The sequence below is a fragment of the Berghia stephanieae genome, chromosome 9 (assembly GCF_034508935.2).
Source record: "Berghia stephanieae isolate SIO BIC M18660-M18661 chromosome 9, UCSD_Bste_1.3, whole genome shotgun sequence".
Classification (NCBI taxonomy): Eukaryota; Metazoa; Mollusca; class Gastropoda; order Nudibranchia; family Aeolidiidae; genus Berghia; species Berghia stephanieae.
The window spans coordinates 8,342,170-8,364,982 of record NC_088368.1 but is presented as its reverse complement, the minus strand read 5'-3'; the positions used below and the strand labels follow the sequence as shown (position 1 = coordinate 8,364,982).

The following is a 22,813-nucleotide window of genomic DNA, read 5'->3' as shown; positions in this document are numbered from 1 at the left end:
TAATTTACTTTCTAATTTAAAGCACGGGTTATTAGAATACGGTTGATGACGATTAATTAATTTTCACTTGAAAAAAAAAGGAAAGAAAAAAGAAGAAAAAAAAAGTTATTAGACCTAAATTTTACGACCACAATAGAAACTGTTGGCATTCAGTTGTACAAACTTTAAAAGATGGTAATTGATATATATATCACATGTTTTGGAGACTTTACGGTCATATTCTCCCTGGGGAGAGTTGGGTATATGTAAGCTTTGGAGACCTAGCCGACTCACTTGAATATCAAAGTAGATATGCCATTGTGCAATCCACCAAGCAACACTGGAATAAGCTTTCATATAGAGTTAATTGGAAGTTTGACAGTTTTATCAGATCATATCATATCATAAATAAGGGTTGAGTAGATCTATTGACCTTCGAATACCCTATAATGTTAAAATATATTATATAATTTTCTGATGATATTCGATAACGAAACAAATCTTTTTGATTCCTTATTTGAATAGTCACAAAGATAATCAGTCAGTAGTTTAATTACCTTTTGTTTTTGTTTCATAACGTTCTTTCAGACCATTTACTTTGTAGCTGCTATTCCCGATTGTATTTTTAACAGAAGATTTGTAGATACCCTAGGTAAAGTAGTAGTGATTTCCAACTTTGTAGAAATAAATTTAATTCTTTTTTTTTTACTCTCTCTCTCTCTCTCTTTCTCATGTCCTGTCGCTGAATAGATAAAAAACATGATTTTGATTGCATGCTTTAAAAAAAATCTTCTTGTTGTTTGATTGAAATGTAATTTGTTTCTTTTAGATTTTATGGATGTTTATATTATCTCCATTTATTGTATTTTCATATTTACTCCTTGGATACTAGAATGAAATAGGCCATGAGATAAAATTCATATAAAATATAAAATGACGTGTGAATAGAAGCTCATCTATTTCTTTGATCAAATACTTATCCACAATTCAAGATTGTTTTTGTTTTTTTATATTAGATAAAAATAATTTTTATAAAAGCTAAAATCGATTGAACAATTAACATAATAAACATGTTTATTTTCATTGCAGCAACAACAACTGTTGAAACTACAACTGAACGCGTGTTCTGTAAGTAAATGTCAAGCAATCTGCCTTTTTTTTTAGTTTGAATAATTTGTGTCTTCATGGGGAGAGGGAGAGAGAGAGAGAGAGAGAGAGAGAGAGAGAGAGAGAGAGAGAGAGAGAGAAAGAGAGACGAGAGGAGTTTATGCTGATATATTTCATTTACTTACTTGCTTATTTTTGCCTCTTCTTTTTCCCAAAAAAAATTTGATTCTGTCCATTCCAGAAAATTCAAATTGTTTATAATCATAATGGCATGGATTAAATCTCTGGACAATAAATGATACAAATGAGATATAGAAGCTGCATTGTCTTTTATTCTTCCTTATTTCTATTTTGTTTCTTTCTTTCTTTGCTTATTTGTATAGTTATTTATATAGTTCTTTATCTATATATTTGTTTATTCATTTATCTAAATAAAGAGATTCCACAAATGACCCTCCCTTTTAAAACAAATGTTGTTGTTGTTTTAATTTAATATTCATTTTTTATCATTTGAATGTTGTTGATAGCACGGAACCTTTTCCTGGAAGTGAAAGCTGAAGTAAGCAACCAGACATTCATCAAACTGTCATGGAAGCCAGTTTCAGAGTTTGCAGATTACAAGTATGACGTCACATTGTCCAACCAATTTTTGGGAAGTGGGGACTGTGAAGATAAACCAGGGCCTGTTTCCAAGGTTTGAATATAATATAAACAAATTATGTCATTGCATTTTCTAAGAAAGGCATGGGTAAGAACAGCAAATATGATGCCTGGCTTTAACCTGGTATTTTTTATTTGATGTACCAAATAATGATACAAATAAGTGAAAATAAAAAATAGAAACATGTGACCTACTGCCAGCAACACGCTTTTATACCATAGTCCTTTGGATACTGAAAATTGAGTCAAAATTGTTTAGTATGAAACTAAGGTTAAGATTATATTATGTTTTATTGAGGACAATAGGTATAGTTGCATAAAGTAATAAAAGCAAAAATCTGACATTTCTGCTCATTTTAACTTTAAAATCCTTTTTTTTTTTCTCATGTTCATCACTCCGACATAATATCGGTTGGAAATGGTGGGATATACATGCGTATAACTAATATGATTTAAAAGTAACTAAATATGGATACATTAATGATGATGATGATGATGATGATGATGATGATGATGATGATGATGATGATGATGATGATTTTTTATCAATTTATGCAATATAAAATTTCTGTTATTAATTATTCATTTACCCCCCCCCCCCCCCCCCCCCCACCCACCTTCGCCAGTATGGTCCATACAAGCTTACTGACACCCCCATTGGTTTTGCCAGACTCAGAGCATGGGGAAGATACCGGATAACAGTTTCAGCAGTTGGCAAAGTGGTGGATGTAAGAGACACTAAAGAAGTCATAACTACCACAGCTGCCACTGGTAAGATGGATATGGAAATTTAAAGAGACAATACAGCAAAACAAAAACTAAAAAAAAAATAATAAAAATGGAAGTAACTGCTTTGATGAATAGATATTATTTATTTCACTGTTTTGATTTTCCTTTCTTTTATTTTGCATTCTCCAAGAATATAAAAATCAAACAAAACTTCTTTGACTTGAAATAAAACACATTAACTTTTTGTGCTACGATATGACAATTGAAAAAAAAAAATTAAATTGACCGGCAAATCGCCAAAAATGTTTTTTATCCAGTTTCCAATGAGCGAGTGTAGTGAAAGGTTAAATCCATTTATAACCTCGGCAAAGAGTGTAAAAAGGTTTACTTTACAGCTTACCGTGAACAAAAATTATATTGATTAAACATGACAAGGAAAGATATTGAAAGCAGCTGCTCTGGTTTTGCTTCTCCATATCCCCTCTCACTGGCAGAGCGTGAATTGTAAAACAATGTCACCACAACGAAAATCAAACATTTCACTGTTTTGTTGAATAAAATAGTGAAGTCAACTGGTTAAAATGCAAATTAAGTTTCAAAAGTTAATTATTGCTCTCATTGTTTACACCATGCACTGCCATCGTCTTACAATATTCTGAGTCATGTCAACAAACAATCATCACGCGTCTTTGATAGATAAGATCACAGACAAAAAACCACAAGCCTTCCCACAAGCTGATCTTCAATCACTTTCAACTGTTTTATTTCAATCTGAAAAGAATTCGTTTTATGGATCAAGCATAAGTAATGACAATATAGTTTAATATTAGTAATAAACAATATGAATATGATGCATGGGGTCAGATTATTATGCGTGGGGTTGATTTTGTTGACTTTTTTTCAATGATAGCATTTTCAGGTCAAAAGCCAAGAGAGTTTATTGGGTGTTGGTTTGTTATTTTTATGTGAACCTAAGGCTAACAAAAGGTGAACATCAAAGGGTAACCCTCTCCTTGATGTTTTTTATAGGACACATTAGAGGCCTTGCAGATTACATCATATTATCAAAAATGTCTGTTGTTTATGGTTGGAAAATGGGGAACTCAAAAGTTTAAATGAATGACTGGAATGACAGTGCAAATGGTCAATTTTTTTATACTCGAGGAAAATTTCAGCTCCTCGCAATTCAAAAGATTATTGACGAGAAAGGATTGTGAATGAAAAAAATATAGTCTTGTTGTTTAGATATAGTTATGCTTTAGCATTTTCTTTTCATCACTTACAGCGCCAACAGGAAAAATAACAAACATAACAACTGGCAGATTAGAAGACAAGGTGGCTGAACTAGTATGGGGTGCTGTACCTTGTGACCAGAGGGGAGGACCACTCAAATTCTACGAAATATCAATTCTAAATTTGAATGACTCCAAGGCCACAGAGCTGCAATATGTCACCACAGAAAGAAGACTTCTTCTGGCAAAGATGTCACCATACACGACGTATTCAGCTAAAATAAAATACACTAACCAAGTGGAGTCAGGTCCTGTTAGTGATACGTTCCTCTTTGCTACAGAGGAGGAGGGTAGGGCACTTAATGTTGTTCTTTATCATAACTGAAAATCAGACAAAGAAAATAATTTCTCTTAACTGTATCACTATAATTTTTATCACTTCTCTATAGTTTTCAAAATTCTTGTTGTCCTTTTTTTATTTTGTTCCGTTTTGTTTTATGAGTATTGATGTTGATGTATGTAGGAGTATTTGTTGATAGTCGACATTTAGAAAAAAAAACGCATATTATCTACTCTCTATTAATCTTTTTTTTTAATTTCTCCTTCAGAGTTGCATCAAAATATTGATAGACAAATAAAGTCACCCTTGAATCATATACCTATGAAGTTCTCATGGGTGTACGATCCGATAGTGATGTCGTTTCTTCTTCTCTTTACTAGCCTATCCTGCTTCTTTGGTTTGTGATTGTATTTTTGACAGGGGATATTTTTATTCTGTAAATCTTCTGCCTGTTTGTTCTTGGTTATTTATAATTTAGCTTATGATATCTTTAGGTTATGATTTTGATTTACATTTGTACTATTTTTGTTAGATTGCTTGTTTTTTTGTTTCAGCGGTCTCTCATATAACCTCAATTGTGTTGGAAGAGACCTAAAGCAACAAACAAACAAAAAACAAATAAAAAGACATCAACTACTAATTGAATGTTGTTCAAGTATCCCACAACATGAAAAATAGGATTTGATGTATCAGAGAGAAGAAGAACAATTTCAACGCTACCAATTCACCAGCTTCCAAAGTTTTAAAAAAATCGATTAGAAAGCTGGGTTGGAAGAGAAGGGGGGTGGATGTCACAAAAATGAGAAACTCAATTCATTTAATTAAAACCTTTTTTATGTAACACGTGCATAGCTCTTGTAGTTTAAGAAAGGTACTAGAATATAGAAGCACATATTCATGTGTTTATGTATATATTGCTCACATTCTAAGTAACGCTGTGGCATGTGTTGTTCACTACACTAACATCAAATTATAGTCTGTTATGATAGCATGAAGTATCTGTCATCCCATTACTGCATGCGTTTTAAAAAATATCAATTAAAATAAAGCAAAACGTAAAACCAACAACTCTGATCTGACATTGAGGTATGAAGTGTAAAGATATGCTGTAAAAAAACTGAACAATCTACAGTGATAAAATCGCTTCTCCATCTTATATAATGAAGTTCCATATCTATATTATGTACAATCTCGCGTCACCTTTATATCTATCTTAAAATAATAAAATCTAAACTGAAGTTCAGTGTTAAATTGAACATTCGAATATGTCAAAATAGAAACCCACGAAAAATACCTCTTTATTAGAGGATATTATGTGTGATGTAATGACCTTCTGTATACTTTTAATTGTGGTCCAAATATTTTCCAGCTCTGTATTGACCTGAGAAAATTATCTTTTTGTCCCTTTCAAGACTCAATATTTATTTCTTGTTGGAGGCTTTAGTGTGAAAGATGTTCTAATGGAAAGTTGACAACAGTCATGCAACATCATTCGACCCACCTCAAGCCCTGCAATATCCTAATTTATTGTAATTTTCACAATTATATCATCGTCATTTTGTCTATGTCAATATTTGAATATGAAGTTTGTCATTGAAGAAATAAATGATAATAATAAATTGATTTATAAACTGCATATTATAAAGTCTTATTTCATCTTTATGTACGTAGAATAGTCAAAACCATTTATTATGCTTTAATTCTATACAATTTTTACTCAGTTCATGATAGGTTTTGGAAATTATATAAACCAAACTTTATTCGTACTTTTGAGCAATGCATTCCGTTTTGTTTGATGGGAATTAGGTATTCCAACATTTTCTTTTTGTCCTATGGCAATGAAACACAAATTTAGATTCTGTCATATGAAAATGTAACTTAAGGAGAGTTGACATGACTTTGATATAAAAAAAAAAAGATATCGTCACAAATCATGCCATTTGTCATGATGCAATATATTTGAGCTGAACTGATGAATTATTTAAGAGTTGACAAATAAATAATTTTCATTCATTGCTATTTTGATTTATAGTTCCAGGTGGCGTCAAGATCTTATCCACTTCTTCCACGTTTTCAACAATCACTGTGACCTTTGAACCTCTGGTCGTAACCTCAGGGATCTTGACCTCTTACACAGTCATGTTCAGTTTGACGTCAGATTTCGCCGTTTCTGAGTCCAAGACGGTGCAAGCTACAAAAGGGTTAAATACCATCACTATTGAAAGGCTCAAGGAGGAAATGAAATATTACCTCAAGGTAATTCTTTGTTTCATTGTCGAATTGATACTAAGCTGCTAGACGCTGTGGACTGTAAAATGTAATAAACTAAAACGAATATAACAGTTTAAAAAAGAACGCAATACCAAACAGGAACGTTTCGGGCTCAAAATACTTCTTGAGCCAACCACAAAAATCATAAATACATTATTTAAAAACCAGATAGATGGCAGAGGAATATTTGGCACGTTATTTCTCTAATTAATAAGATTCTTGAAATGTGAAGTGAAAACTGAAAGCATAAAGGGAGGGCGAGGGATAGGGGGGGGGGGGGAGTAAGATTTGTCAGTTAAATGGAAACATATTTAAAATTTAATATTGTCGAGAAAATGAATTTTTAAAAATTTTGCTCGAATATCATACAAAAAATAATGTGTACCTTAAATGAAATGCATCAATACTGTTGATCTGCTAAAATCTTATGTACAACATAGTCTATAGGTTTCGGAGGGATAGTTTTTTATTTTTTTTATTTTTTATTTTTTTTAAATTCTAGTTTTGGAAGTTTTTGCTTTTTCTGGATTTAGGCAATCATGTGAAAAATACTTTTGTTGACAGCTTACAAAACTGGCAATATAATTTTACATTCGTGCTTTTATCAAGTTATTAAATTTTTATTTTTAGTTTTATCGGTTCCAAAACAATTTGAATGTAGTAGTAGCAAAAATGTTTTATCAAAATCTTCATTAATATTTATTTAAAGATGGCAGCCAGCACTCAGACAAAGACAGGAAACTTTGGAGAAGTCAAAGAGGAGATGACCTTGAAAGCGCCTCCCCCAGCAGAGCAGATCTCTCTCAATCTCGTCTCCAGAACAACGAACTGCCTTACACTGTCATGGGAACCGCCCAAAGATAGGCAGGTGGATGTCTCTAGATATGAAGTGAGTTTGCCATTTGTTTTACCGTTTTATCCCATATTAAAGTGTTGAGATCAATGAGTTTGTCATTAATTTGAAAACCACAAGACTTTCAGATAATATTATGCCATCAGACCAATGATATTATTACACTAAACCCATTACATGCAAGGATTGATGTTTACTCTTCTAATCTGCCTTTGTATATATAATTATAGGAACCTCAAAGATTTTCCAGTTTTCACACAGGTGACATAGTTATAAAGCTCTGGTCTGTCTGGTGTTCGAATATCCAAGAGTGACTACAGACCCGCGTCAAATAGAATAGGTCAACACAATTAAATCGATTTTTCATATAATAAGAAAGAAAAAAAAAACTGCAAGGTTTTAACCGAAGATTACTTGCACCATGCTGTGCAGTACATATGCTCTCTTGTAAAATCTGGGTATGGAACCTCAATTGTGACAAGAAGAAAGAAGTTTTTAGTCAGCACCTTCTTCATTTCATAACAACTTAATGTAACATCAAAATCCACCCAAAGGAAAAATAGATATTTTGTTTTATCTTTAGACAGAGAATAGCTTTTTAAGACACCTGATGCTATTTTTAATGTAGTTATCAAAAGATGAAATGGCTCTTTGTTTTTATGAATTATTATGGTTTATCAGGTGATACATTTTGCTAGAGGGGAAGTCTGTAAACATTTAATTTTAAGAAATGAATAAAATTTCCTCCATTCATTCTATGGGGAAATTTGTGAATAGATTACATTTCAAGGAAAAATTGCAGTGCAGCTTTGCAATGTAAGGTGACTTGGTTAAAGTCACAAGACCATTTATAGTGTGTTTAACCCGGTACCTTCAGGCTGTGAAACAATAACCGTTCAGTTGTACTATACTTTAGGATGTGAAGATTGGAACTTACACAATTCTTCGATTCTCTCACCTTTTCCACTACTCTTTCAATCCCATCAAGTTGGAAATCAGAAAAGCCACAGCCGACATGTCCATCCCGCCAATCAAAATCACCCTCCAAGGTAACCAGACAAAGACATACCAACAGTGTGACCTTGAACCTAGTCAGCTATACATCACCACGGCCAGGGCTGTAGCCATCAGCGGTGTCATCTCTACAATCACAATCAACTTTAGTACTAGTAAATGATGGTTTAATATATTTTATGTCTTGGTTTTTTTTTAAACACTATTTATGTTATTTTAAAAAATATTTGATTTTTAAAAAGGTAAAAATTATTATGGATCTTCATTATCATCTATTGAATTAAAAAGGAAAAAAAAACCAAGCGTAGTTAGATAATATTCAAAGTGACATCATGGTCATCAAAAGAGCAATATTTGCTTTGCTATTCAGGATAAGATAAGCTTGGGGTGCATTGCTGTTTCTCTTCTGATGAATACCCCGAAAGCTGCAAGTATAACTTTAAATTATGGGAGAAAAAGTGAATTGAAAGAAATAGATTTTTTGCTGAATGACTAATCACTACTTCATAACTGAGTAGTTTGCCTTATTGCTACAATGATTTCAGTCAATTAATGTCTTTTGCTTGGCACAAGATATCAATTTCTTTTTCAGTATAGAATGCATTTTTTATTGTTGTAGATATCACATTTGTAAAGTGCTTATCCATGGTTTATAAATATATCCATGTTTACATTGGCATGCTGATGATTTGATAGTGATATGATTAGCTCACTTTCCTCTTAACATAAAAGAACCGACCTCAATACTGGGATGAGGATTTTTTTTTCCACTTTCAACCTGTGTGCCTAGAAGTAAATAGATAGCTGGGTCTCCTCAGATTTGGCAAACGTAAAAGTGGTGTGAAGACGAATTGGTCAGTATCCCATATCAGTTTGACGGCCCAGAACATCCCCACTAACAACGCAATCCCCAAAGTATGTTTCAGACATAACAGGACTTTTAATTTACTTTACACTGCCATACACTGAATTTTTTTTTAAATTTGACCTGAACACTTTACCTTCAAATATTGATTGGTGAAGATAACCTCAACTTTGTCACAAAGTCTCAAATTTGATACTTTAAGAATTAAAAAGAAATTACAGAATAAAAGATTTTTTTGTGACAAGATGGGTTTAATCCCAATTAATCGATATTGAAAGTTCTGATTCTGACGATATTTTCTTGGGTAAGGCACTTAACACACAATACCCCGCTCAACTCAGGTATGGAAATCTAAAGGTGCCTAAGGTATGAGTGAATTCCTGGCTATAGGCTGTGACGGATATTGTAAGCATGTTAGCACAAAAAGGATGCCTAACAGGCAACTGGTACTGTATGAACGGGAAATGTGATTCCATATGACCTGCTGGGGAATAAATGAAACATTGTGAAGCGCAGTTAGCATGATAAATCCATGGAAATGCGCTATATAAATGTTCATATTTGTTTATTTAATTTTTGAATTAAACATTTTCTGTCCAAAATGTTTTTAAAAAAACCAGATTTTTCAGTGTTCAACAATCTGTTGCTCTTGTCTATCTTTAGTTAAAAATGATCAGGAATTCTTTGGAGAAAAAAAAATGAATAAAAATTAATTTTTACCTTTCTTTTCCTTACAGGTCATGGCACTCCCAAAGCACCAGTGAACCCAGAGTTTGTGCGTTCTACTTTTACCAATATAACGGTGGCTTTGGAGCCTGTGGCTCTCAGCAGTGTGGACATCACAGCCTATCAAGTCAGGGTCCAACCCAGGGGAACTAACAATGATAGTGTTCAAACTACGTAAGTCATGGTCATTGTCGTCATCATCATCTGCAGCAGCATTATCGTCATCTCCATTATCATCATCATCATCATCATCATCAGCAGCAGCAGCAACAGCAACAGCAAAAGCATTATCACTTTGTCATCTGTGAGGTAGAGGCGACAGACTTTGGGTATACAACGTCTACAGGCTCCTATCCTTGTTTAGGAAGTTAATCTTTGTGAAAAGATTTTAATTTTAACACTTTTTGTTAAATATCGAAAACATTTTAGATGCGGATATGAATATTCTAAAAAGCTTTAAGTGAAAATTATTATGACATTGTTTATAATTATTATTCAGGACCCTAAAAGTTTTCTGGTTTTGGTTTATGTTTAACCTATACATGTATATAGGCTAACCTACCAACAGAAGCAATGTAAGGCTTTTGTGGTTTTGTGGTATGACATTCGCCTTCGGATTGGTAGGTCCCTGTTTGATTTCCACTCCTGAGCAGTACAAAGTGAGTCCTTGGAGAAGGCTCTTTACTCACATTCTCTCACTGAACTCAGGTGTAAAATGAATACTTGGCCAGTAACAGCATTGTATCTTTAAAAAAAAAAAAGATTGTGATGAAGCCTTACAAGTATTATGTCTCGTCCTACATGTTAAATGTTTTTTAGGCTTGGAGCACCTTGTAAAGCACTTTGAGCACATTTAGTGGATATTGCGTTGCATATAATAAAATCTCATGTTTATTTTTTAAGACAGCAAGTTCACAAAACCGGATATTAGGCAACATATTTAGGCAACATATTTTATGCAATAATTATATTGATGATAAATTTCAGTTACGTTGCTGCTGAGTTGAAGCCTCAAGACATTCTACAAAGAATTGAGTTCATCGTCGGTGACGGGGAGACTTACAACAATTATGTAAACACAGTAGGTTCAATCTCCATTTGTTTGCTAATGTGTAAAGAAAGGATAAAAAATGGTTCAGATTTAGTTTTAAAACTAAATTAAATAAATAATAATAATAAATCAAATGACATTTGAGACTTTTCTTATACCAGCAGGGATGGAGAGACACATAAAACGTTGGATGAATGGTACTATTCAAAGAAAAGAAAAAAATAAATAAATTAATAAGTCCAAAATATAAGAAATGAAATAGGGGGGCATACAGGAAGAATAGGTAAAGTGGTTGACTAACTCGGAGGCCTTTTGCTTTGTTGTCAGCTAACTGGAATGCTTCTGCTGCTTTCATAATGTGAAATCCTTTCAATTAATTATAATTACCTCTCATAACCATAGATTTCTAGAAGATTCATATTGCAGTTTTGCCCAGAAATTCATCAACATTCAAGCCTCCGTCTATTATAAACAAATTTTACTTAGTGTAAAAAAAAACATCGTAATTATCAATATTAAATCTCTTTTATCCCTGTCATTTTATGTAATTGTCCATTTATTTTGTGCAAAGTATCATTTTTACTACTTAGTTTAACTCTCTAAATGAGGAGAGGTTTTTAAAAAAAATTAATTAATTAATTAATATATTTTTTATCTTTTTGCTCTAACCTAATCTAGCATTTTGCCAATTTTGAAAAGAGAGCAGTCAGTGGTGAATGGAGCCTGAGTTGCAACTCTGTTACAACAGTCTTGGTGAAAATGATTTAAGTGTAGTTCTAATCGGATGAATAATGGGAGAAAACCTGATTTGATTTAACATCGAGTCTTATAACATTTCATTTTATTCTAATTTAATATTTTACTTCAGGTCCTCGATTCAAACTCTTATTACATGATATACCTGGTGTCGATGAGCACACTATCCAATGTGACAACTGAGGCTTTCTCGGGACTAAAGAATGGAGCTGTAAGGACGATCCCTTATGACCCGACTGTAGCCCCACGACCAATGGACATCATCTCACTGGTCGGTAGAACCACACAATGTCTGCAATTCAGCTGGACTGTTCCACAGGAGCTTCAATCCTTGATCAAGGAATTTAAGGTTAAAGGGGAGGGGTGGTGAGGTGGTGGGAGAAAAGCAATGCTTGAGAAAACTAATCGTGAATCATGTAATTAATATTTGAATACTGATAGACAGCACTTTTTAATCTAGTTTATAAATCTCATCCTGGAATCTTTTCAGGACTTGCATGGTGCTGAAAAAAAAAAAAAAAACACACACACACACACACAAACACTCAATCCAGACAAACGCATGTGTGACACAGTTATACCCTTAACACCACATTGATAATGTTGGCAGCTTTCATTTCAATTCAATAAAAACCAGGGTCAAAAGAATTTTATCAATGAAAGCAAAAGTGAATGTCCAATGTCGAGATATGTGTTAGCCTCTGAAAGTGTTCGAAATTTTTGTGTTGCTGATACTTGAACTTGAACTTGAACTATGAAAATAGAGGGATTAATAAGGGGAATTGAGAAACGTTGGAGATTGTTGTGTTCTATACTGCACTGTAGTTTTTAAAACTGCATTAAACTTAATTTTCATAATTCTGATCATTCTTGCATGAAACATAAAGCCCCTTTATTTCTTTTCGATTTACCTTGACACTAAGACTAGATCTATGTGATGGCACATATATTTGAATTACGGAATATTATTGTTAAAAATGTACTTCTTTCATCAGTCTTGAATTTTACGTGCGTCGAATTCTTAAAATAAGAAGAGAGAGAAGAAAAAAAACAAATAAAACTTAAAACTGACATATTGACCAAGGTTACTTGTTTAGATCATCATCAGAAGAGTAATTAGATCAGAGGCCTTGAACCTGCATTTAAGACTCTAGAGATGGATGTTTAATTGGAAGGTTCCCCCTGGTGCAATATAAAAGTGCCTTTGTCCAAAAATGGTAGGAGTGCATAACAGATTGTGGGTCTAATCCTTTGTCTGAAATGGATCCTGTGCCACCCTGGGGAGAATGACAGCGCTTTAAGTAAGGTGTTTACTGTGGGTGATATCTATAGGTATGAATGTAATCTTATTTTTATAAACCATGTCAATTTGATATGCGATTATAATAGATTATTAGTTTGTTTTGACATGATAGAGGTGTTTCAAGTGCAGTCTAAACTATTAGGTTATATCAACCATATTTTTTTGTTCTTTAACTTAAACCAACCCTCGTATATTCTTCTAAGTTTTAATTTTAAAATCAGTTTCCTGTTGTTGTTGACTAGGGACTCCTTGTAGAGCGCTTTGAGTATGTTTAGAGGATATTATGCTATATATATATACTTGTGTTTATAAACAAAAGCAGAGTAATGGGTCTGTAGTTGAACATCTCTTGAGGTTGCTCCATAAAGTCTGACTCTACCCGCATATGTAACCCCAATTGGAGGCATTGGCTGTAAAACATTCTTTTAAATGGTTTCCACTCATGGAGAAGTGCCTCAGAGCCAATTCTCATGGAAACGGGGTTTATCCTGATTTCTTTAAATTTAAATGAACAGTATCAATTACTTGCTTCCAACCACTGTTGAGTATACAGAAAAAATGTGTCAAAGGCCTCGAATATCCCTTTAAGTTAACTCAGGTCCTATTGTAAGGTAACGACCATATCTCTACAATCTATAGCGACATTCACGGTGACTCAAAGTGCTTCATTAAAAGATTTGGTTTGTAAAATAATTGTACATTTCAATGTTATAGCTGAAAGTTGATGTAACAGCACTATTAAAAGTCTTTTTCTAATGTATATTCATGCAGGTAACAGTCGTCGAGACAATACCAGTTTCCCCTAAAACAAATACTGTCAAGCTTTCTGCTTCATCCAGGAATTACAGGATGTGTAATTTATCTCCCTTTACTCCTCACTCTGTCACCGTTGAAGCAGACAGAGTTTTAACCTCCACGTCAAAGACATTTTATACTGGTAAGTGTGTTTGTAATTTCTTTTTCTTCTTTTTTTTTTTTTTTTTTTTTGTGTGTGTTTTTTTTTTTTTTTTTGTTTGTTTTTTTTGTCGATTAACCAATTGTTATGTCATGTATGTTTTGCAAGGTTAATAGTTTGATACCTTTGGTCCACAAAACACTTGGGTTATAAAATAAAAATACTTACATATACTCATTATCTGATTGTTTTGAAAATGTAATACAGTTGTTTGGAAAAGGTAATACAGTCTACTCCGGATAATTGCAACATCTTGGGATCAACAAAAATGTTGCACTTAATTGAAGTTATAATTAACCAAAGTTGAGTTTCCTGTCCACGGTTGCAACATTTTCCCTCTAAGTTTACACGGGCTTGATCACAATGCACAGTTGTCAATCCCAAAACAAAGGATATTGCTCAGGTTATTATTATTATTATTATTATTATTATTATTATTATTATTATTATTATTATTATTATTATTATTATTATTATTATTATTATTATATATTATTAGTATAGTAGTAGTGTAGTAGTACAGTAGTAGTAGTAGTAGTAGTAGTAGTATAGTAGTAGTAGTATAGTAGTAGTAAGTAGTAGTAGTAGTAGTAGGGTTTGTAGTAGTATAGTAGTAGTAGTAGTAGATTAGTAGTGATAGTATGTAGTAGTAGTGATAGTAGTAGTAGTAGCAGTGTATTACTGTAGATGATAGAGTAGTATATCTAGTTGTTTAATTCCCTTGCAATACGTGAGGGGAACTGGAATAAAAAGTAATTTTTCCTGGAATCCATGTTATAAACAATTGGGGGTCTCATGATTATAATGTTACAGCACGCAAAATTTATAAAAGAAGGGAGAAACAAATTGGGAATTTTTAAATCCATATTATAGCCAAATCATTGTTGTCCCAAGACCTGTTATTTATGGTTCCCACTATTTTGTTTTCAAACTCTAGAACAAGAAACACCAAGAACTCCAGTACCTCCAGTATTCCTGAACTCTTCATACTCAACAATCACTGTCAATCTAGAGCCAGTTGTCTTGAACCCTGATCTAGACACAGTGTACCGCCTTAAAGTGGAGCAAGTCGCCTCAGCTAAGTCAAAATCTGCTGGTCGGAGAAAAAGACGCCAAGCTTCATCAAACGGTAACTTTAATTGTAGCATCAACATTTTATTCCAGACTGAGAAGTATTGAAAGAGAATGCATTAAAAGCAGTTACCAAAAACTTTTACCAACTTGTCACTGTTTATAAAAATACAAATAAATGATGACAATTATTCTTCCTTGACATTTTTATAATCAATTATTTTTTAAATCATCATTCCTTGACTATTAATTTTTAGCCTCTTTGATTGATTTGTATGCTTCATTTTAAAAAAATTATTGCTAGTTTACAATAACTTTTATTTCTGTCATGATTAATTTCAGATACCCCACCAGGTTACATAACCGCAGAATTAACAAACTCTGATATCCCCCAGAGTATTCAATTCATTATAGGGGATGGTTTGACTTACAATGGATACAACAACAGCCCTCTGGCAAGGGATAAATTTTACATCATCCACTACATGGTTTTGACAAGACTAAACAACACCACCAAACAAAGCTTTGCAAGCCTTTCCCCAGCTGTCCAAACCATTCCTTACGTCCAGCCAACCCCAAAACCAATCACAACTAGTAATGATGACGATGATAACGGTGCCTTAATTGGAATAATTGTAGCTTTGATTATCCTTGTCATTATAATAATTATCTTATTCTTAGTCTATCTATGGTGGCGTCGACGAAATCTTTTTAACCCTTATGAACTGCAAGACGATGACAAGTCCAAAATTCCTTTACCTGAATTTCTAGATAATTATGATCCTCAAAAATACTGGAGTCCGACAATGAATCTTAAAGACAGCAGACACATCATTGTGGGCAGGGACTTGATCTATAATGCTGAAAACCCACATGGCCCGTCAGCCAATGGCCATATTCCAGACAATCCGGAGGTGCCAAAAGTTACATTTGCACAAGAATTTCAAAACCTTCCTCACAAACCCAAAAAAGCTACTGACAACATTGCCCGCCATAACTCAAACCTGAATCGATTTCCCCATCTACTGCCTTATGATCATAGTCTGGTTCAATTGAAACCTGACAACATGTCCAGAGGGACTTACATCAATGCTAGCTACATCCCAGGGTACAAAAAGACCCCAGCATACATCGCTGCACAAAGTCCTTATGATGAAGAGACTGTTTTGGATTTTTGGAGACTAATCTACCAAAAATGTATCAAAACGGTTGTCATGATAACAAACATTGTTGAAGATAATGTGGTGAAATGTACTCAATATTGGCCTAATCAAACTAAAGCTAGTTTTGGTAACTTTCTCCTGCATTTGATTAGCCGGAAAGACTATGCTGATTATATTATAAGAACAATAGGTGTCAAAATCTCTGGGCTGGACGACGTTAAAGTTGTGACAATATTTGAGTTTACATCTTGGCCAGATCATGGGATCCCAGACGATCCTATTCCATTCTTGGAAATGAGATACAAAGTCAGGTCACTACATGCTGATGAGAAGTCTCCCATACTGGTGCATTGTGGGACAGGGGTGGCACGGACTGGAGTCTTCATAGCTGTTGATGCTTTGATAGATCAGTATGCTGCAGAGGGAAGAGTCATGGTGTTTGACTACGTACGACGTATTCGTAAAGACCGGCCATACATGGTGCGAACAGCAAAACAATATGTCTTCATATACGAGGCTATTTTTGAAGAATTTCACGCTGGTGACACTTTAGTTGATCTTGATTTGAAAGGGCGTTATCACAACTGGACGCAGAAAAATCCAAGAACTGGAAACTCCTATCTTAGAGACCAGTTCAGTTTACTCCAGCAATTTACAAGAGGACTAACAACAGAAGATTGTAAAACTCCTCGACTTGAAGTGAATTTGAAAAAAAATCGTTACATAGATGTGCTTCCACCACAAAAATATCGCCCATTTTTGCTGTCAGCAGGGGGGATAAATCCAACAGACTATATCAACGCTTTCTATGTGGATGGCTACATAATGAAAAATCAATTTATCATAACCCAAACACCACTCCATAATACAATCATTGATTTTTGGAAACTCATTTATGATTATGATGTACGCACAATAGTCATGATGGAAAATTTTAAGAACGAAGATGATTCCTGTGCTGAATATTGGCCCAATGTCAATCTGAAGCAATTTGAGCCATTTTTTATTGAGACCAAAGCTTCATATCAGGAAGCCAACATTACAATTAGAAATTTCAAAATCACCAGTACAACCAATCCAAAGGAACCTGCAAAGTTTGTCAGACAGTTTCAGTTCAATGTCTGGGAAGAGCCAAATTCAACTCCACACTCGAAAACAATGTTGTTGGATTTGATTGATTATGTCTTTGACTGGCAGGAGGAATCATGTGGCAACGAGCGACCAGTGGTTGTTCATTGCAAAGATGGGTCATCACATTCTGGCCTATTTACTTCGGTGGCTGTTTGCTGCGAGAGGATGGAAGAAGACGAAGAAGTAGATGTTTACAGAACTATCAAACACATCAAGAGAAGGCGTAATCAATGTGTGGATGACTATGTAAGTTTCTGGGGGTTTATTTTTGTTTGTTTGTTCCTATTATCTTTACCCTTCTCTCTCTCTCTCTCTCTCTCTCTCTCTCTCTCTCTCTCTCTCTCTCTCTCTCTCTCCTCTCTCTCCTCTCTCTCTCTCTCTCTCTCTCTCTCTCCTCTCTCTTCGCTCTCTCTCTTCTCTCTCTCTCTCTCTCTCTCTCTCTCTCTCTCTCTCTCTCTCTCTCTCTCTCTCTCTCTCTCTCTCTCTCTCTCTCTCTCTCTCTCTCTTTCTCTCCTTTTATTTTTCTCTAACCCACCTATTTCATACCTATTTGAATTTTAGTTAATAATAATAGATAATGATGATGATAATAAATATAATGATAATAACAATAATAATGGTAGTAGTAGTAGTAGTAGTAGTAGTAGTAGTAGTAGTAGTAGTAGTAGTAGTAGTAGTAGTAGTAGTAGTAGTAGTAGTAGTAGTAATGATAGTGATGATAATGATAATAGTAATAATAATAATAATAATAATGATGATAATAATAATGATAATGATAATAATAATGATGATGATAATATAATATAATAATAATAATAATAATAATAATAATAATAATAATAATAATAATAATAATAATAATAATAATAATAATGATGATGATGATGATGATGATGATGATGATGATGATGATGATAATAATAATAATAATGTACCCTCTGGTTACAAAGAGAAGACCATGTTGAACCATGCTGTTGATGGAGCTTGAAATAATCAGGAAGCATTGAAATTACAGATGAAATAAACATACACAAACTCACTCACCCAAACACACACACACACACACACACACACACACACGCACACGCACACTCACACACACACACACACGTGAAATTATTGAATCTACTTCTACTTCTAACTGGTTTTTAAATTTAATCAATCATTTACTATCATTTTTATTCCCTCGATTTTATATATAACATACACAGTAAACGGGAGTGACTTGGCATAGTTTTTAGATTCTCTTAACATTCATTAAGAAATGGCTGTAATATTTAAATGATAATGTTGGTTTAGGAAATATCAAGTATAAGGGATCTGGGCATGTGATTAACACAAGTAGGCTCCAAATTCAACCTTTTTTTAAAGTTGAAATAGATCATATTTACTAATGTCGCGAAACAAAGAGAATATATAGATGCTGTTTGATGAAGAATGTGAAGATTCAAAGTTTTACGATGCTTAAGTGAGTTTCGAACATATTTTTGGGGGCTTCTACAGTTAACACAAAAATTTAGCACCCCGTGGTGAAACATGTGAAAGAATAATACCAAATATATATCTATTGTGTGACAGGTATAAAGCTCCTCAACTTTGTTGAAGACCACAAACAATTTTAATAAAAATTCACCAAGTCACTCCAGTTTACGGTAAAACTATTTGATCTTTTAAAAATTGCATATTCACCCAATTATATCATTATATTATCCATGTTTGTCTTCTAGGACCAATTCAGGTTTTGTTACAAGAGTGTGTGGGATTTCATGAATCTTCGAATGCAAGGCGGAAAATTTACTGATACCTTGGGACAGAACAAGACTGACAAAATGTATGGAGTTGCCTCCCTTAGTTTAACCAACTCCTACTTTGACACCATCAACCTCAAAAGCACAGTTTAATATTTGTTTTCTTCAAAATCCACGTGACCTCTGGTTAATATTGTCGAGCTTATGCACAAGTTTGAAGCTACGACTTTCATATGCCAGCCATCGAAATTCCCATAAAAATCAGTAAAATTTAAGAAAACCCTGTGGTTTAGTGGTCAATGAGTTTAAGATGAGCAAACCACTTGCTCTCTTTGCCTATCATATATAAAAAGCAATACGACCATTGGGTAATGTTTTAAAACATTCACAATTAAAAACTACAATGTTTAAGGGTGATCACTAAGAGTTGTGGCAGAAAGGTTGTGACAATGAAATAAATTGATTATTATATTTCATTTTATAAAATGAGCTCGTTTTAATGTGAACTTAAAATGTGAGCTTGTATCACAATTTCTTCTCAATGTGCTCACAGAACTTTCAAGAGATCCCAATTAAACAACATTCCTTAATGCGTAGGACTGACAAGACGTGATGTCGCAAAGGCGCTATTCCATTTTTTTTTTAAATTACTTATTTTTTTGTGAAAACAGTGCTGGGTACTTATTATATATACAAAAATAATATTGTGAGAAAGTGTGAGTAAAGAATATTTTCAAAGGACTTAACTTTTCACGCTCCACAGCAGGGCTTGAACCAGTGGTCCACAATTCAGAAGCTGAGTGCCACACCACAAGCAAAAGGCTGCACATTGCATGATTTATTATTAGGCCAAAAACATTCCTTAATTAAATATATATATTTATATAATCAGTGGACAATCGTGTAGCCTACATGTACTGTGCCTGAAGCCTTAATGGACATATTCACTAATATCGTTCAGCAAAGCCATTTTCATAAAGTCATACAGACATAAAAAGCCCTTTTATCTTTTATCATAAGTCAATACATATATTTATTGGTCTCTTAACCATTCAATAAGTAAGATATTAGAGTTTCCTTTATCTCTTATACAAAGTTTGACATTTTGATTTTTGATGATGTCAAGAAACTATGATGACCTCCAATTTGTGTAATAATTATTTTATTTTTTCAGTGAATTCCGCTGTTTCCCACTGTTATAAAACTTATTTATCTTCCTACCAACACGGGTATTGCCGGTCTTGGCTACAGCAAAATGCTTGATCTCTATCACCCTTTTTATTAATGATGACATGATATCACATCTTTTATTTTTATTTTAAATTTCATATTTTGCTGTTTTCTTTAAGTTTTGAAAACTTGGATCCTTTTAAAACCATTAATTGACCCGTATTACATCAAAGAGAGGTGTTCATTTCATTCCCGGAACAAAGTCATAATAATTTATTAGAATAATATAGGGCACCATATACAATGAAATATTTTCCCCTGACAAAATACCCAATTGAGGCTGTGGGTCAAACATGCCCTGTAAAATGCAAATAAACCATTACATCATAACAAAAGTTCTCAACAATTACTCGTTGACACCCAGACGGTCAGATGCGTTAAATCTAATAAATCACATAGGAAGTCGGTCATAATAGACTCACTCAAAGTCATTGTAGATCAGATCAATAAACCTACTTAACTAAAGGCATGGTATGATTCCATTCTCATTCATTTGAGTAGAGACCATTTTCGTTTTGATAAATAATAATAAGAAAAAAACTCTTCAATTAATTAGCATGATTTTTAGTTAATAATCAGTCAACATTATACATACACTACACACACACAAAATAAACAGCAACCAAAAAAAAACTTGCGCAGTTCCAATAACTGACTTCGACGGTGTCAAAATTATTGATTTAATGTATAGATTTATCTAGAATTTAATAAACTGTACTCGTCATTAAGTTGGAAATAAGCAAGTTTGCCAGTATAGCAAGTTTTTACCATATATAAAAATTTATGTATAACTATAACACACGAGGAGGACCATGATAACAGTTAAATGATTTTGTTATATTTATATTTCTAATTCCATAGTTGTTTTAAGATAATATTTTAATATAGAAAAATGTATCTTTTTATATTTATATATTTATTTCATATGTGATAGGAGTTTACATTATGGATGCCTTTTATTTTTATTAACCATAATATAGAGGAATAATATCTCACCAGTTGACTGAAATACAGATGTCCACAATAAAGATTTAGTTAAACAGGGAAATTTGGAGAATTTTTATTAGTTTCAGTCTGGCTTTATTTAATTTCCTTGTTATTCCACCGCTTATCAAGGAAATTTTGCCTCAGAGCTAAAATGACTTTCGTCAGCCCAAAATGAAAGAGTCAAATTATCCTCCTTTGTGATGTGTGGGTACCAATGATTAGACCTACTTACTTTGCTGATCTCCTGCTGCTGGACGTCTGTAATTTTTCAGAAGTTAATTTTCCAATAACTAATATCAGTCACAAAACTTGAATTTGCATATGAATAGAGGGATCCGATACTGTATTGGTAAATTATTCTTCTTTCACTTTGAATCAAATACTGGTTGTGATACAGAGAGTTTTTCCTCCCTCGTATGCGTAGACAGGCCCAAATTCTTGGTGCTGCCCTTAAAATAACCATGTGTTGAAAAGGGTGTTATCTAAAAGTTGTTAATATAAACAAATCAGTAAACAAATAAATGATTTAAGGAGATATTGATTCATTATTATGATAATATTTTTATTTTTTGCTTTTAAAAGTTTGGATGCGGTCTTTAGACCTTCAACGGTGGACCAGGGAGGTCGCTCTTGTTGTCTCTAATTTCTCTTGATATCTGATTTCCGGTTTCTATGTTGCTTTCCGTCCTTGCCCTGAAATGAGATAACTTGTTGTGCTAGGTTCTGCCTGAGATCTTTAATCGAGAGGGAAATTGTCCCATATAGTTCCATATTTTGGAAATAACATTTTTTTAAATTGTAAATCATCTCTTCTTGGCTAAAGTTTTTAGTTTTGAATAGTTTTGCAAGCATTTTGTAATCACCGAGTGTATTCTTCATATCAGAATCTTTTGTTAGTCTCACACCTGACTCATTGATAGATTGCTCTTGTAATCTTCATTTATTTTGTTGTTGTTGCTGCCAACTTGAACTAGTCCCTTTTACTAACCTTTTTTTTTTTTTTTTTTGGGGGGGGGGGGGTGATATTCTAATTCAAATCTACAATCTATCACATCATTTTCCTTTTTACTGATCGCAAAATAATAGTAAATAGCATAATAAAACCACATAAATAAAAATATAGGTCAGAATATATTACAGTATTTCTCCCTTGGCCATGTGGAAGATGTACCAATGAATTCTTCATCTTAATTTCGTTACAAATGATAAGCAATTTTGTTTTAAATAAAACAAAAATGGCTATATTAAAATGGAGATAAACTCATCATTGACTCATCTTGCTGAAAACAAAAACCAAACAACAGAGCATCGATGAACTGATGGTCCATCATTGCTGACTGTTCTAAAGGCAAAGGTAAAAGGTCATTGACTAACGAGTATTATTAGGTTTACAAACATTTATTCTTTATCCACTTATATATCAGTACAAATTTATTGTTTTACGGTAGTAGAGTACATCTGAATTACCAAATTAAAGTGCAAAACATAGTCAACGATAAACATGTACATATATATTTTTTACTTTTTCTGTCATTGCTGACTGTTCTAAAGGCAAAGGTAAAAGGTCATTGACTAACAATTATTATTAGATTTACAAACATTTATTCTTATATCCACTTATCTATCAGTACACATTTAATGT

General features: G+C 33.2%; 1 protein-coding gene across 3 annotated transcripts in view; it reads left to right on the top strand.

The window, feature by feature from the left end:
- Positions 1 to 19,207, top strand: part of LOC144979610 (receptor-type tyrosine-protein phosphatase T-like) — a 40,195-nt gene extending 20,988 nt beyond the window's left edge. For 2 of the 3 annotated variants that reach the window (XM_078926391.1, XM_078926390.1), the window contains exons 9-18: positions 6,080 to 6,303; positions 7,028 to 7,207; positions 8,160 to 8,340; positions 9,788 to 9,950; positions 10,764 to 10,857; positions 11,696 to 11,932; positions 13,658 to 13,823; positions 14,779 to 14,970; positions 15,255 to 17,452; positions 18,934 to 19,207. In XM_078926391.1, the coding sequence (XP_078782517.1) occupies positions 6,080 to 6,303; positions 7,028 to 7,207; positions 8,160 to 8,340; positions 9,788 to 9,950; positions 10,764 to 10,857; positions 11,696 to 11,932; positions 13,658 to 13,823; positions 14,779 to 14,970; positions 15,255 to 17,452; positions 18,934 to 19,107 (3,809 nt within the window). In that variant the 3' untranslated portion in view covers positions 19,108 to 19,207. Of the gene's footprint in view, positions 1 to 1,068; positions 1,108 to 1,613; positions 1,781 to 2,372; positions 2,518 to 3,760; positions 4,058 to 6,079; positions 6,304 to 7,027; positions 7,208 to 8,159; positions 8,341 to 9,787; positions 9,951 to 10,763; positions 10,858 to 11,695; positions 11,933 to 13,657; positions 13,824 to 14,778; positions 14,971 to 15,254; positions 17,453 to 18,933 lie in introns of all 3 variants that reach the window. The other variant, XM_078926389.1, reaches the window with a different exon arrangement.
- Positions 19,208 to 22,813: the final 3,606 nt, after the last annotated feature.